At 40.7% G+C, this 15763-nt stretch overlaps 1 protein-coding gene across 1 annotated transcript; it reads right to left on the reverse strand.

The window, feature by feature from the left end:
- Positions 1-195: 195 nt before the first annotated feature.
- Positions 196-14285, reverse strand: LOC129749615 (cysteine protease ATG4B-like). Its single transcript, XM_055744639.1, has 5 exons — positions 13781-14285; positions 1619-1964; positions 1473-1552; positions 852-1415; positions 196-784 (listed from the first exon to the last, which is right to left on the reverse strand). The coding sequence occupies exons 1-5, from the start codon at positions 13899-13901 to the stop codon at positions 723-725; spliced, it is 1173 nt and encodes a 390-aa protein (XP_055600614.1). The 5' UTR covers positions 13902-14285; the 3' UTR covers positions 196-722.
- Positions 14286-15763: the final 1478 nt, after the last annotated feature.

Raw genomic sequence — 15763 nt, forward strand, 5'->3', positions numbered from 1 at the left:
ATTGATGAAGCCCATTTTTTGGTACTTAAATGTTTTTCAGCGTTGAAGTTATTAAGAATTAAATCCCACAGGAAAATAGTTTTCGAGAAAAAATCTTTTAATCAATCCGAATGAGCGAAAAAAATACTGTTTGTACACTCGGACATTTAATTGTTCTTAGAAGCATGTCATCGAAAGCAGTTCAACAGAAATATGTTTGTTAATTTTATCACTTTTTGAGGGGAAATGTGAGATTTATTTGTATTCCCTAGATTGTTTTGTCACTCTCATAAGCATATAAACATTGGTTTCATTTTTGGACAAAGACTTTTGCCGTAGTACAACAGTTAAGACAAAAGATTTTCAGATAGCTTCAAACTTCGCGACAAAAATATACTGACTTTTAACATTGGTGTTTGATAAAGTGTAATGAAAGAGGAAAAGAGTCCTAAAAAATTTACAGGTTTTTCTTGTTTCTTCGTTTTTTAGTTGTGATTTTTTGAAAAAAAAAAATTGATCGGTGTCTTAGAAAGCCAACAAATAGCAATAATCTGTACAAGACCTCATGCTCTTGGCAAATCTGCCAAAACTATAAAGCGTTTCCTGGTCTTAATGGTCATTTTTAATAAAAATCCTTATTACTAAGCAGATAGTATTTTAAACTTCCCCTCACAACTTATCGACACAAATATAAAGTCTCTCCTGTTCCGTTCCATGTTTCCGCATTTCAAAAAGGCCATCCGTTACGCTATGATCTCGAATTCCTCGTCCGAATCCAACTGCCGGTGTTCCACTTCTTCAAACTCTGTGGAACAGAGGAATACAAAATTAGATTGAAATTAAAATACAAGTACCCGAATTAAAGAAATTACCTTCATTGACGATTTCATTCGCCGATATTTCGTTGAATGTCTCATTTGGTTCACTGTTTTTGCGCGACGAGGTCGACGAAACCGTTGTCGGTGTCCACGGAGCCTGTCGCGTTTTCGTTAACTCAAAGAGAGCCTGGCAGCTTGTGCCGCTGGTCAGCTCTTCTGCGATTCGTCGCATCAGTTCGTCAAAATCCTTGCGCGTTCGACATTCGAAGCAAACCGCCAACGAGGGGTCCATTGCACTGAAATTGATCCGCCGAGCGTACTTCTGGTGAAAGGTTTCGTCTAGTTCCCGTTCGTCTTGCTCGATCTTCGTCCCAATCGACCCACTTCGTTGTACGGTGTGTGGATCGAGGTAGAGTGTTTCGTTGCCTACATAGCCGATAAAGTATAAAGCTTGATTCGGACGGCCACCGATCATTCCACAGCTTCCCGGCAGTTCAAAGCACTTTTTGAGTCCATCGACGTAGATAGGATTAATTTCGCTTATTCCTAGTCGAAGTGGTATGATTAGAAGCAGAGGTTTCCAACCGGTGGGATCCGTATTATCCACACATAGCTCCACTGAAAGAAAAACAACAAATGTTTAAGCTGATTGTCCTAGGCAAAGTTCATACTAACGAATATCATCCGTGGCCACTGTATTATCCAATGCTACGTGAATCACCAAATTGCACCAATCGTCAAATTTGACTAGTTTCCTTCAAACGAAAAAAAACCATTTATCTAGTTCGCTCAAACAACAATTCATTAACCAAAGAACTCACTTCAACACCTGTGCCACCGTATTGGGGCCGAACCATTCGCCGACGCGCTTCTCCTCCGAGGATTCCCCGGTCAGTGCTATTTGATGTAGCGAAAATGGGGCCTGCTTATTGTCCTCGAATCGGTTGACTATGTCCAGATAGGTTTGGTTGTTGGTCTCGGCCGTCCAGCTCCAGTTGCGCCCCAAATGTAGCTGCAGAAGTGCCTCGGCTAGAACCATCTGACCACATCGTAGCATACAACCCCAGCCCTTGTCCGAGGTGTGCTGAGAGCCACCGATCGCTACGAATCCGCGCCGATACGTGCACCACAGTCTGCTTTGCACATCCTTCCGGATGCTTTCAAGATCTGTTGATAGGAAAACAAATTTGATAAAAAAAAAAAAATGAGTCTTAATCAACTGTCTTGTCACAGCTAAGCCCGGAACTTTATTGTAATTCCCGGTGAAGACTTCATTTTACCCCGACTCAAATGAATCACGTGGAGTCAAGATTCCACCGAGATTAAAATTTGATTATTCTACGATGGCCGCGGCGAAGAATGTAGTCTTGTTATTAATGAGTGAGATGACACCTTCCTTTCTCAGATCTGTCCCACAGCTTCTGTCAGATATTCAAGCTTCAGACCTCTTGAACGTTTTTCCAAACGTTGAGCATGACTTTGTAACCGAAACAATGCTACCGTAACATACTACTCTGAAAAAACCGAGATGGTTTGACATGGTACTCTAGGTAAAGTGCGTGGAAGAAAAAGTGAATAGATGTCGGATGAAAACAGGAGGGCTCGGAGTAAGACGAAAGTCGGAAGTAAGCAGGCATATACCAGGTCAGCCAAAGCAGCCGTCTGCTTACCATATGCGGGCCTAGACAAACTCACTAGCCCCTGCCATTTGAGATATCCGACACATTCTGGTCACTATCGACTGGGTATCTGAGCATGATCTATCAAATCCCAACGCTGCCGTTGATGCATTCTCACACATTCTGAATCCCCTGAGTCACGACCACGACTGAACTGCAACAACTTGTTGCGTTGCAACTTATTTTATATATATGTATTCTATTGTCTTGGTAATCTCAAGGTAAAAATCTCTAGGTAGCAAATGATGAACCGGCCCTTTAATACGGATTGAACTTCACGATCCGACATCAAAAGTGCTACCAAAAGTAAAGACTAGTCGACGTAACGTCCATTTCAACCGTTGAGAAGAAATACTTGAATTTCGCGCGCGATTTGCAAGCATTGTCTTGGCAAAAACCCGAAGCCAACCTCATAGGGGGAGACAATCTTGCTAGCTGGTGATCCGGGGGTTGCTCTCTTAGATTCCAGACGCTGATAGCAGAAGTCGCTCGTAGAACCTTTTAAGTAGAAGCATCGTTTAAAAATCGGTAGTCGTCGAAGTGGAAGTTTGATACCACGTATCGGAAAACCCAAAGTAGTTGAGGCTGGCAATCTCCCACGCCGTTGTTCCGCGCATTCGGTCCGGTCTCAACGGGAAGTCGGTTAGTAGAAGTGCCTACTGGTTGTCGAACCTGATCCTTGGCGGCCAGTTGAAGGTCCGCGCCAAGACGCTGAGCGAAAGGAATCGGCACGTCGTCGGTAAGTTTATTTTTACTTTTAAATTTCATTAGCTATTTTTTGACATTTCCCATGAGATTGCCAAACTTTCTACACGAGATTCGCGCAAATTTAAATTGTCCTCCCTTGGGGTAAGAGTCCGAGCTAACTAAATTGATGACCGTTGGCACATCTACACTTAGTGGATGGCGCTTAAGTGCCGACGGTAAAGTTTGCGCCTTTTAATCTCGCAATTTAATTCTCGATACGTAGCCAACTGAAGAAGGCAAAAGGTGTGCCCTTAGAAACTCAACATCCTACACTAAGGATATATATCGTAAACTAAAGTCAGTGAACATTGTTACCATAACTACCTACGTCGCGTACAACGCAACCTCAAGTCTAGCCCAAACGTTTTGGAACCACGTGAATAGTCAGCAGTAAGAACCTGGTACACCTTAAAACATATTTCTGCACGGCATTACGGCAAACTCTGATTGTGGAATCTGCGATCTCTTCGCCCAATAATTGTCCAGTATCTTCACCTAAGCTTCAACATCCCCAGAACATTTAGCTACCGCTGTCAGGAACGTTTCGCCATTGGGCTTTTCAATAAATAGCATTGAAATAGAGGATGCAGTCATCTCTAAAGCTGCAGCGAAGCTTAAGAATTCCTTTTCTACGTGCCCGGACGGGCCGAGCTGCTTTTTTAAAAAGTTTCATGCCTGTTTTGCTGACTCCTATTCGGCTCATTTTTCAAGCCCAAAGGTCTACGACAAGTAACTTGCTAACGTTCACTTTTCACGAACGCTTAGGATTTTGTGGTGCTCTACTTGGCTGGTTCCGCAGTTACTTAACTGATCGTAAATTGATTGCTCGAACGCGGGACGGGTGTGCCTCAAGGTAGCCATCTAGGACCGATTATTTTCCTAATTTACTTCAACGACATTTTGTGACTCTTCGACGTTCCCAAACTTTGCAATTCTGATGACCTAAAACTGTTTTACACCATAAACGACCACGACGACATAAATTTTCTGCAATGTCAATTCAATCTCTTCGCTAATTGGTGCGACATTAACTGGCTGCCATTAAACCGCAGCAAATGTGCATTCATCAGCTTTTCTCGTAAGCGGTAGCCTTTAATTGCAGAATACTTCCTTGGAGACCCATCTCACGTGTGAACCACTTGGCGCAATCTTAGATCAGCTCCTGGAATTCAAGGCACACACCAAATACGTGATTGACAAAGCATCCAGAAGTCTCGGTTTCATTTTCAAAGTGGCGGAGGACTTCAAGACGTGTATTGCCTGAAAAGCTTATACTGCAGCATTGTTCGTTCCATTCTGAATACGCATCAGCTGTCTGGTACCCCTATTACCAGAACGGAGTCGATCGGCTCGAGGTTGTTGGCGATTTTTGCGATACGCCCTTAGACACCTGAACTGGCAAGACCCTTTTCGCTTGCCTAGCTACGAAAATCGATGCCGCTTCATAGATATCGATACCCTTCAAGCCCGCAGACGTGCCTCATTCGTCGCCGACCTCCTGACATCGCGAATCGGCTGTTCCACGCTACTGGAGGCTACTCCGCTTAATGTACGACTCCGTGGTTTTAGAAATTAGGATTTCAATTGAAATTCTCATTCGAATGAACAATTACGGAGTTAACAGCGCCCTCATCGGTGAAATGAGATCGCTCAACCGTTTTCCGGAGCATTTTGACTTCGACGTTTCGAGGGATGTTTTCCGAAGAAAAGTGATAAGGGCCTTGAGAACCCCATAGTTAGACTTAAATGTTTTGTTTTTTTTTTTTTTTTTAATTTTTTTATTGGCTTTACCTCTATAACATAACCGGCCAAGTGTTAATTACTCTTCTACTTACATGTCTATTTTACATTCAATTACAAAATTAGCTATCGTTTTATATAATTCAATGTCTTTCTTTTTTAGTATCAAATGAATATCGGGTGGAATTCCTTTTTTCATTAAAATTCGCCAAATAGGTCTACGAAGATTTTCAAATCTGCTGCATGCGAAGATAATGTGATCAGGATCTGCGATGGATTCGCCACAACTGCACGTCGCGTCCAATAGGATACCATTTCTAGTCAGATGAGCAGGGAGCCGTGAATGATTTGATATTAATTTGGAAAGAATTACAATTTGTCTGCGGTTGAGATCCAAGCTACTAAACCATGGTTGGAGCGAAACGTTAGAGATGATGCTGTGACAGAAACGTCCTTTAGTTCCTGCATTCCACTTTGCTTGCCATTTGTGCACTGTTGTACGCCGAATCGGAAACTGGATGTCGAATGATGTTAAAATATAATCTGCTGTACCACCATTGATGCACGCACTTTTCGCCTCTTGATCTGCCAACTCGTTCATTGGAATACCTCTGTGAGACGGAACCCATATCAGATGGATCTCGTGCCCCATTCTTTGTCCTTCAAGAATGGAAGCTTTTATATCGTACCAAGCAACGGGATATTTTTGATTGATGTTGATTTTTTGAAGGCTCGTGAGACAACTCAAACTATCGGTTAGAATAATATACTGAGCAACAGGAAGGCTTACGATCATTTTCGCAGCATGCCTGATTGCTAGAAGCTCTGCCATATAAACTGATGCTTTACTGTCGAGTTTGATCCCTTCTGCAGGCGCTCCAAAACTATTTACCACAGCATAACCTGTGCCGTGTATATCTTTCGACCCGTCAGTTGCCAAGATTTTCGCGTTGGCATACACTTCCAAGAGATAGTTTGAAACCAAATCAGCTGCCGATGAGTTCTGGTGTTCTGAACATAACCGTTTAACAGTGAGATCAATGGATATTATTGTTCTTACAACTTCACGGTTGACCATGTAGCATGGGAGATTATTTAGAGGCTGTTCAAGTGGAATAAATTCGTTAAGCATTCTTATGGCGCGGTGTATTCCCGTAGCCACTAAGCCACCTTCCAAGATCGGTCTGGAGTATTGACCATGCCAAGAAGAAAGTGACGCTCTTTTATTTACAAAACGCATGACAGCAAGTTCTCTTCTTTGTTGCAGCGGAATAATACCAGCCATCACTTCGAGTGAACCTGTGTGGGTGGTTTTTGTGGAGCCCAAACAGATTCGAATTCCTGCCCATTGTAGTCTATCCAAAACGATGGCTTCTTTTTGTGTTAACTCCGTCATAAATATGGAACCGTATTCCAATATTGATCTCACACATGACTTGAAAATAGCTAACATTGCTGCTGGATGTGCTCCCCATGACTGGCCCGATATGCTTCGTAGAAAGTTAAGATACGGAGCCGTACGTTTTTGTACCTCTCTAATATGACACGACCACGACAGATTTCGTGTGAGGTACATGCCGAGTAACCTCAGGGATCTGACGTATTCCAAAGTGCAACCGCCGATATTTATTTCTGGGGGATTATCGCATTGTTGTGTCGAGATCAGAAGGCACTTACATTTCGTGGGCGAAAGTTCTAACCCAAGGTCGAAAATATTTTCCACAACTATATCCACTGCCCTTTGGAGAGATTCGCAACTATGCTCCAGCGAGGTTCCTCTTACAGCAATTGTTGTGTCATCGGCGTAATTTACGGTTATCACATCAGGAGGGACACTGTTGATCAATCCACTGATCACAACATTAAAGCATAACGGACTTAGTGGAGATCCCTGAGGAAGGCCTTTCCACGTTGTCCTAGATATTGAATCTAATCCATTTGAAATGCACAAATTCCTTTCTTCAAAAAGATGGAAGATACTTCTTACTAGGCATTCAGGGACTGTTAATGAGCGTAATTCGCGGACCAGAACATTAATTTCCACGTTGTCGTAGGCGGCTTTGATATCGAGGCTACATATCACCACATGCTCTCTTCTTTTCAAAGCTAAAGAAGCTTCATTAATCAGGGGAAACAACGCATCCATTGTTCCTCGTCCTTTCCTAAAACCGTTGATAGCTGAAGGGAATAAGTTGTTGTTTTCGATGAAATGTTCTAGTCGATCTTTGATTATGAGTTCATACACTTTGCGAAAACATGAAGCTAACGCGATTGGGCGAACAGCAGAAGGAGAAATCGGATCATGACCACTTTTAGGAATCGGTACAATTTTAAAGGTTTTCCAGCTTTCCGGAATTCTTCCTGAAGCAAAAATTTGGCAATAGATTTTTCGCAACTGACTAAGCGCCGCCCATGGGAGATGATTTATGACGGAATATGGAACACCATCCAAACCAGGAGCCGAATCTTTACCGATTTTTAAAACTGCTTGAATATCCGATACTGAGAATGGTAAACCAGTTTGAGGGCAACACGAACATTGTAGAAAAGCCGGGGGTGGATTTTTGGCAGATGAGGGAGCCAACTTGTCCAAAACATCGTTGGCCAAATTGTCCGAAATTCTAAGGTTTTTTGATGGCTCTCCGCGCCCTTTGAATCTTCTAGCCATCCTCCATAAGGTTGTGAGGGACGTAGAACTATCACAACTATCACAAAAATGTTGCCAACTTTTCCTCTTCTTCTCGCGTACCAAATTTCTGAACCTTCGTTCTGTATTAGCGTACCCTTCGTAAGCTTCGGTTGACAGCTCTCGTTTCCAAGCGCGGAAAGCAACTCTGGTGGCTTTCTTCGCTTCTGTTAGCTCTTCGTCCCAATAGGGTTGCGGTATTCGGCGAGTGTGGTTCGAGTTTACTGATGGACAGGATCTGCGCAGTGCTTGCCAAATCAGCTCAAAGAAGACATCAAAGCTATCCGGTTCTCCATTTTCGACGAATGATTCCTCGAGGCTTCCGGTAAAACGTTCCCAGTCGATTTTCCGAACATTGATTCCAGAGTAGAATTTCATCGCGCATGTAGTACTCGAATGAAAAACTATCGGAAAATGATCGCTTCCATTTGGTGAATCCAAAACCTCCCAGTCGAAGCACAAACTAAGGCTCGAAGAAACCAGCGTGATATCAATTGCGCCCCACGACCGGTTTACATCAAACCTAGTTGGCTGACCATTGTTGAGAATGACGAGATGAGATGTTTCGATGGCTTGATGAAGACGGTCTCCACGTGTGTTTCCATGATCGCTTCCCCATAGGTGATGTTTTGCGTTAAAGTCTCCTCCAATGATGCACGGTTTCGGAACGGTTGATAAAAAATTATCAAACTGAGTCTGCGATATGTTGGCTTGCGGGTGTATGTACACAGATACAATAGTGATCAACCCGGAGATGTATTTGATCTGGCAGGCAACGGCTTGAATATCCGCTGACAGTGCAATAGGAAATGCTACGGGATTCAGTTCTGAACGAATCGCGATGGCTACGCCCATCGAGTTTCGTCTGTGATCTTTACGAAAAATGGTGTGCTGCGGTAGACTAAAGTTTGTGTGATTGTCGAGATGTGTTTCACTCAAAAGCGAAATATTGATATTGTGTGTATTTATGAGCTGGATTAAAGATGAGCGTTTACTATTTATCCCTCTACAATTCCATTGTAGACATTGCAGAGGAACGGTGGCTGTTAAAGTGCTCGGTGTGGTGTTTTTCATAATCTGAGATTAGCAAAATATCCTTTCATTTTATCACTTACAACATCCGAAATTCTCTCCAAAACCATTTGTTGAATTTTTTGTCGAGTTTCAACATCTTCCTCAGGAACTTCCAGAGCCTCTGCAACGATATCGATGACCTCAGTAGATTCAATCGTCGATCGGATCGAATCGCAAACCCCGTCAGAAATGTTAACTTCAAGTTGGGGAAGCTCATCGTCCGAATCGACATTATGACGACGTTTGCTGGAAGGATTAGACCCATTCTTGTCAACATTACTTGTTTGGCAAGCAACTGCCACGGTGGATTTTGTTGTTGGTTGGGAGATGATAGTTAGTGAGTTTGATGATTCATTTGAAGTTGTTCCACAAAACCAATCGACACGTCCTTGTGAAAAAGTGTCGCGCCGCTCTTTATCGGTTTTCTTTTTTTGAATTATTTTCGGACAAAGCTTGTGATCATTGGCCCGATAGGAGCCCAAACAGTTAACGCACTGGGGCTCACTATTTTCACATGCATGATCTTCGCCGCCCACTTGCTCCAAGCATTGGTTACAGCGTTTAGCACTCTTGCATCCTTTTTTATCATGTCCCAAGCGCCAGCAGTTACCACACTGGCGGACAGGATAAATGTACTGCTTAACAGAATAAAGCACTCTATTCAACTCGATGTGAGTAGGTAAACTCTGCCCAGCGAAAGTAAAAATCACCGTAAACAGGGCTTCCTCTTTATCATCAGCTAATTTTCTAAGCACACGACGAGCATGAACTATCTCCGGGTTATCAACTTGATTCGACTTGCGTTTATCGTACGCATTAGCAAACTTCAATTCTTCATCACAAATATCCGGCTCAATATAGGCTACCCCAAGGCACTCCACCAGCCGTTGGGGGATAAAAAAACGCACTTCATTTGAGGTACCGATGCCTGCTATTTCATTAGCAGCATCCCTCGATCGCATCAAAATTTTCATTTTGGTTTTAGAAACCGGCATAGCACGTATAAAATCGTCACCAAATTTCTTCACCAGACTTTTAGCAATCTTCGCAGCAGATATATTTCCGACATTTGTTTCAGCCATAACGAGATATGGCCCAGCATAATTTTCGTGATATTTCCGCACTCGAACTTCATTTTTCGATGACCTTGGTGTATCGTTGTGGGTCATTGCACCGCTCGACAATAGCGTGTGGAAGGAGAGAAGAAAAATAAATTAGATTTCGATTCAGCTCACACACACGATGTGCAACGTACCGTAGTTCAAACGAGACTGATTAAATGTTTTGTTTTCAATTTTAATTTTAAGTAATCATTTGGATCAACATGTGATCCTTTGATCAGAAATAAATAACAAATCAATTGACCGCCAAAGTGGTGAAAGGACTAATGCTAGAATGTCGATGAAAGGGGAAGAACGTCAGCAATTTCAGATCAAACAGATCAGTTCAAACGTTGGACTGAGCATTTCGAAATGCTAATAAGTAAATCGCATTACATTCCTGTTGAAGTGATCAAGTCGAACCTGCCTTTTCTGGAATACTGCAACATTCCCGACCTACTTGGTGGAGAGTATCTTTACAAATGACCCGAAGGAAGAAGGCGAATAATAATAGAGCAAATCAACCAATTCCAAGAGTTTTGCACGACGGTCCGATTCAATCTCGGTAATATGGCTGGAGTGAGACAAGGACGTATCTTATCACCGCTATTTTTCTCATAGTCATGGATGAGATCTTGACTGGGCCGATCGACTTTAAATCATAATGAATTGTCGTGGAATCCTCCGACGATGGAGCAGCTAAACGGCCTTGACCTGACTGATGATATTGTTTTGCGAACTCAAAGACATCCCGATATGCAGAGCAAACACGGCGAACAGGTCACAAAGGCAATGCACAGTGGTGCAGAACATCAATCTAGCTGCGCCGAGGATGAAGAGATAGACATTTGATGTCTTCAGCAACATTGTTCAGTTTTACATGGAGCATATTCTAGTATCAAAATTTTTGCCGAGGGGTCCACCGATAGCGAGATAAAAATGCTAACTTTTTTGTTTTGTAAATGAGGGCATTGATGTCTTCGACAAAGTTGTTTATCTGATCAAAATACATAAGTTTGTTGAATATGTCAAAGTCCTATCACCCTCAGGAGTTACAGTCAAAGTAAAAAAAATCTCTTGAAAAAAAAAACAGTTTTTTGAACCCGACCCGTTGAAGATTGGATAAAATGGTTCGCTGTCTTTGAAACAAAGTTGTAACAAGCCAGGATCTACAAATGTTTCATACATTATGATGGGTTTAGAAGTTGCTGGAGCCCTATAGAAAGCATTTAGTGTATTTTATTGGCAATTTTGGAAGGCTCGTCCATCGAAAAGTGCACATTTTCGCAACACCCCCTTTTTTGTGATTATTTTTGATGATAAGTTGAAATTAGCGGGGAAATCGGTGGAACTAGTAGAGGTAATGACTCCATTATCTTGGTACAATGGCAGATCTATCTACAGACGAAAATCCGAATCTTCAACTCAAACGTCAAATCCGTATTGTTGTACGGGTGCGAAATCGTCTCAAAATAGCATTGCCGAATAGAAATAAGCAAAAGAAAAATTCATTGCTTACGTATGAATTGTACGCAAGCGGCATTAAAACTGCACCTTGCGCAACGCCAAGTTGTTGAGAATGTCTACACAAATTTTACATGCGAATTTAAGCCACATATTACAACATATGATACCTCAAAGTTACCATTCTTGCATTTATACGGCTTTGGCTCTCAAGGCCTCATATTCCATATTCATAGAATTTGAAGTGTTGATTCAATTTCTGATTGTTATTTCAATAGGCAAGCGATCATCAGTATTAGAAGTATAATACTTCTTGCTCTGCAAATGTTAAATCTTTGTTCAGTTTATTTTTTAACAGTTGTTCAGAAATGTAATACTATGTCTCGAATGTACTTAAAATTTCTTTGACCTTATAAAAAGGCCTGTGCTAAAAGGTTTTCGTGTGTAAATAAATCTACAATTACAATTGAGGCGCTTAGGATCAGAGGGGTGCAAGTACCGAAATGATGATTTCGAGAAAACGGGCCTCAAAGTTTTTTTTCTAAATCAAAATTATCGAATCAATTTTTCTACTAAATTTTCAAACGAGTGTGTCTCATGAGGTCTAAAATGAACGATTCTGAAAGAAAAACCAAAGTTTTTGCGATATTTATGCTAAAACGGCGAACTACTTTTATTGATATTTTTCACTTGCACCCTTCTGATCCCAAGAATGTCACTTGCACCCCTCTGACTCCAAACAATATGATAGCATCCTTTTGGAACCTGTATGTAACGAGTATATTCAGTACGATACTAGATGTTTTGTTTTTGTTCACACATTTAATTTTCTGCGTTTTCGGGCTTCAAATTTCTATGCAACTTATAATGAACGAGGTTTGCAAGTTCCACTATCCTAATTCCCAGAATTTGTTGAAAACTTTCAATCTCTCTTTTTCCTTAATGGATACACAAGACTACCAGCAGATGTGTTCATTCATTGAAATTAACTGTTTAGCTGGTCGCTTTTTCCGGTAGAACCAACGTACGCTTCCCTTTGGTTTCGTAGCTTTTTTCGCAAGATGAGTTTCCAGACTGCCTGATTTCGTTGGCGTTTTTGGGGTCTTGATGAATGGCCAGTTGACTCTCCAGGAATGGACTCATTCTCGCTAGCAACTGCAGCAGCAGCAACTTCTGATTCTCCAGAAGAACCGTGGATATTTAATTTTTCTTATTTTGGTCTAATTATACAAGGCCTCTTTCCTAAACAGTTATGTAAATATTCCTTAAAAGACTTAATGAACTTTTCGAAGTTTCATTTTGTTCCGTGGGATAGTATGTGACATCATGATCAGAGCCTGTCGAAAACTCTGAATCCTCTGAGCTTTCATCCGAGAGATTTTTCTTAGATATATTTGCCAAAAAATTATTGTTAAGTGCGTTTTGTGTTTGCCTTTTGGCAATTTGGCCTTTTAGCATTGGCTAAATTTGCCATAAAAAAAAAATTTAGAACTTTTTTGTATACATAATAACAATGAGATTTTCATGCCGACGAAGTTACACCTGAATCTATTTTCATCACTTCTCTTTCTGAGGACTTTGGATTATTCTGGTCAGAACCAGTAGAAAATCCTAGTAGGAGCTAGATGATGTTGTTTTCAACTGACAAAAATGTATACGTTCTAATGAAACTAGCCTAAAAGTATAATCCTTTGGTGTCAGAAGGGTGCAAGTGCACTTGCACCCTTCTGACACCAAACGAAACAGGATTTTCATTGACACGTTTTTTTATAAATAGCTTAAAAATATCGAAAAAATTTTTCTTCTGACCTGTGTCTTCTACAGAATGTTAATCTATACTTTAACTATCCAAAAAACAGTTTATCTCAGTTTTGATAAAAAATCACTCGCACCCCTCTGATCCTAAGTGCCTCAATTATAATGGATTTTCACTAAATTTAAAATAAGTTAAACGGCAGGTCAAAAATAATATGAATTAGTTTATCATCTATTTGAACCTTCCTATGAAGTGCCTGCTAAAACATAATACCTACTTCCTTTTTAAAGAATAAATTTCTTATTGTTGATGATTTTCGTTCTTTCATCCTCAAAAATAAGTCAACAAAGCAGATAATTCAGAAAAATCAGACAGAATTCGCGTATCAATAGAGAATACCTTCATACATTCAATTTATTTATTGACTGCGTATGAAGAGAGTGAAATAAAGAATAAAGGAAACTTTCACCCCATAACATTTTGTTTGCATGAATGGGCAGAAATGCAACACCAAACGTTCAGAAAGTCTTAAGTAAAGAAATATTTTAATCGATTTGGGTCGTTTTTTAATTTGTTTAAAATTTTTTAAAGAAGTTTGGTATTCGGAATTTTGTTTTCCTTCAATGTAATTTACGACTTTTCGAAATTCCCTTCTCGAAAAATATCCAACATCATCAGCATCGAGGTGCGAAGCACCAAAAAAACCAACAACAACAATAACATCAACCAGAATTCACCTTGAGCTGCATTGTACTGCCTGCCTAGGATCCAAACAGCCTCGTCCGTTTTGGGGATATCATCCGGTTCTGCCACGGTGCCAATGTCGTAGCCCACGTATGCGTCCAACATATAATCCATGATAGCTGCAGCTTTTGTCGCTAGACCACCACCACAGCTGATAACATTGGAGTTGTTCGGTTCCAGATGCGAAGTCAGTTTTCCCGATTACTTATGAACCTATACGAACACTCTTCTAATTTCACTTTTTCGGGGAGTTTCCCAACGATTGACCTCGACGTCACTCGGATGTTACACTTGGTGCGACATAGCTCTAGCCAAATTTAATTCTTAATTATGTAGTCTGTATCACTACGCTACCTTGTATGCGATTGAGATGCACTACTTCGAGAGAAAAACACTGATGTTTCTTCACTTCCTTCACTCAAAAGATTTGGTAAGCCAATGAAATTGCAATTTGGGATTTTCTTTTGTTCAGCTTTGTTATTATTTTTGTACCTCGCTCGCGCACTCTGATGTGTGACATGAGCGTTTATACACGCTAGAAACTATTAAACCATATATGTTTCAAAAATAACCATTTTTGACCTTTTCCCGGGAAATGTCATTTTATGAGTTCTCCATGAGAACCCATAAAATGACTTTTCGGGGAGAAGTAGAAATATGGTTATTTTTTAACCGTAAGAAAGATGACCGTAGAAATTGAAAAATGGTTATTTTTCAACCGTAAAGAGCAGTTTTGTGCGATTTGTAAAATTGATTACAATTGTCGAAGGAATTTAGAAAAACAAGAGTCATCAGGATAATAATTTTATTTCTTGTACATTAAGATAATACTTAAACTATGGTCCCATTATAATAGTTTGATAGCCTTTTAATTTAAGCAAACGCCAACAGCAAACATTTATGCAAACGAATCACCTGGTAGCAAAAGTAAAATTCCCCCACGAGCGCTACCGGTATGGATGGATGGAAACGAGCTCTTGCGGAATGGCCAATACAATAATGAGGGTGGAGGAGGAGGGTCTGGCGAATAATCTTTGACTCGCTGGTGATGTTTTTTATACATTCCGATCCGTTCCAGCTCCTTCCGGATGGTGTGAAACACAATTCCTTTTGTACTTCCATTATCTGTGGCTGGTAACATTGGACCGGTGGGTGAGTTATTCCTCGTCCTATTGAATGTTGTTGGTGTATCGGCCGTGCCTAAACCGGCGTCATCCAATCGGTACCCTGAAATTTTTTTTTTGTTTGTGAAGTTGGGATTGACCAATAATTGGAAGATATCATGCACTTACCTTTCTCCATCTCCAACAAATCCGAATTTTCCACGATTTCCAGAACCGATTTTTCTGGAAACTGGATGCTGTTCCGCGGAAGAAAAAAATTTGATTAATGGGCGTCCGGCTGCAATTAGATACCGCTTTCAAAATGGCGATATCAAATTATTCAACCATTTTCTGGTTTATACTCGAAAACTACCAAAATGGTTAAAATTCTTTCTAGAAAAATTGTTGAAAAATAACCATATTGACGGTTTTGAAGTAAATATCATAAAATGGTTATTTAAGAACCGTAAATGGTTATAAAAATATGAGCGTGTACATAAAAATCTTTGCCAGCAAGTCTGTTTATGTCTTTTTGTCTGTGAAGTTGGGGCGAACTGTATTCACGGGCGAATTTTTTTCAAACTCACCGTTGATAGATTAATGGAATGAACTCCGAACGATTTCGATGTTTTATTTTTCATCACTTCGCGGCTCGATTTTATCATTTTGTAAACGCGTATATATATTGTGCGTTTAGATAAAAATTTTATAATCGTCTTTGGTGAACTGGCATCATGCTGACTTCCGACCAAAACATATTGAGTCGTTTTATTTAAGCGTGCGCCAAATTCACATAAAATCAACGTTGCCACAAATTCATTTGAATCGTTTGTGTATCTCATTCTTGCCCGGAAGAGTATATTTCACGCGAAC

This window comes from Uranotaenia lowii, chromosome 2 (assembly GCF_029784155.1).
Source record: "Uranotaenia lowii strain MFRU-FL chromosome 2, ASM2978415v1, whole genome shotgun sequence".
Taxonomy (NCBI): domain Eukaryota; kingdom Metazoa; phylum Arthropoda; class Insecta; order Diptera; family Culicidae; genus Uranotaenia; species Uranotaenia lowii.

Coding starts and splice junctions, on each gene's coding strand:
- LOC129749615 (XM_055744639.1), bottom strand. CDS start 13,901: ATGGATTATATGTTGGACGCATACGTGGGCTACGACATTGGCACCGTG. Junction 1,965..13,780: donor GCAGTACAATGCAGCTCAAG/GTGAATTCTGGT, acceptor TCCTATCAACAG/ATCTTGAAAGCATCCGGAAG. Junction 785..851: donor GAATGAAATCGTCAATGAAG/GTAATTTCTTTA, acceptor TCTGTTCCACAG/AGTTTGAAGAAGTGGAACAC.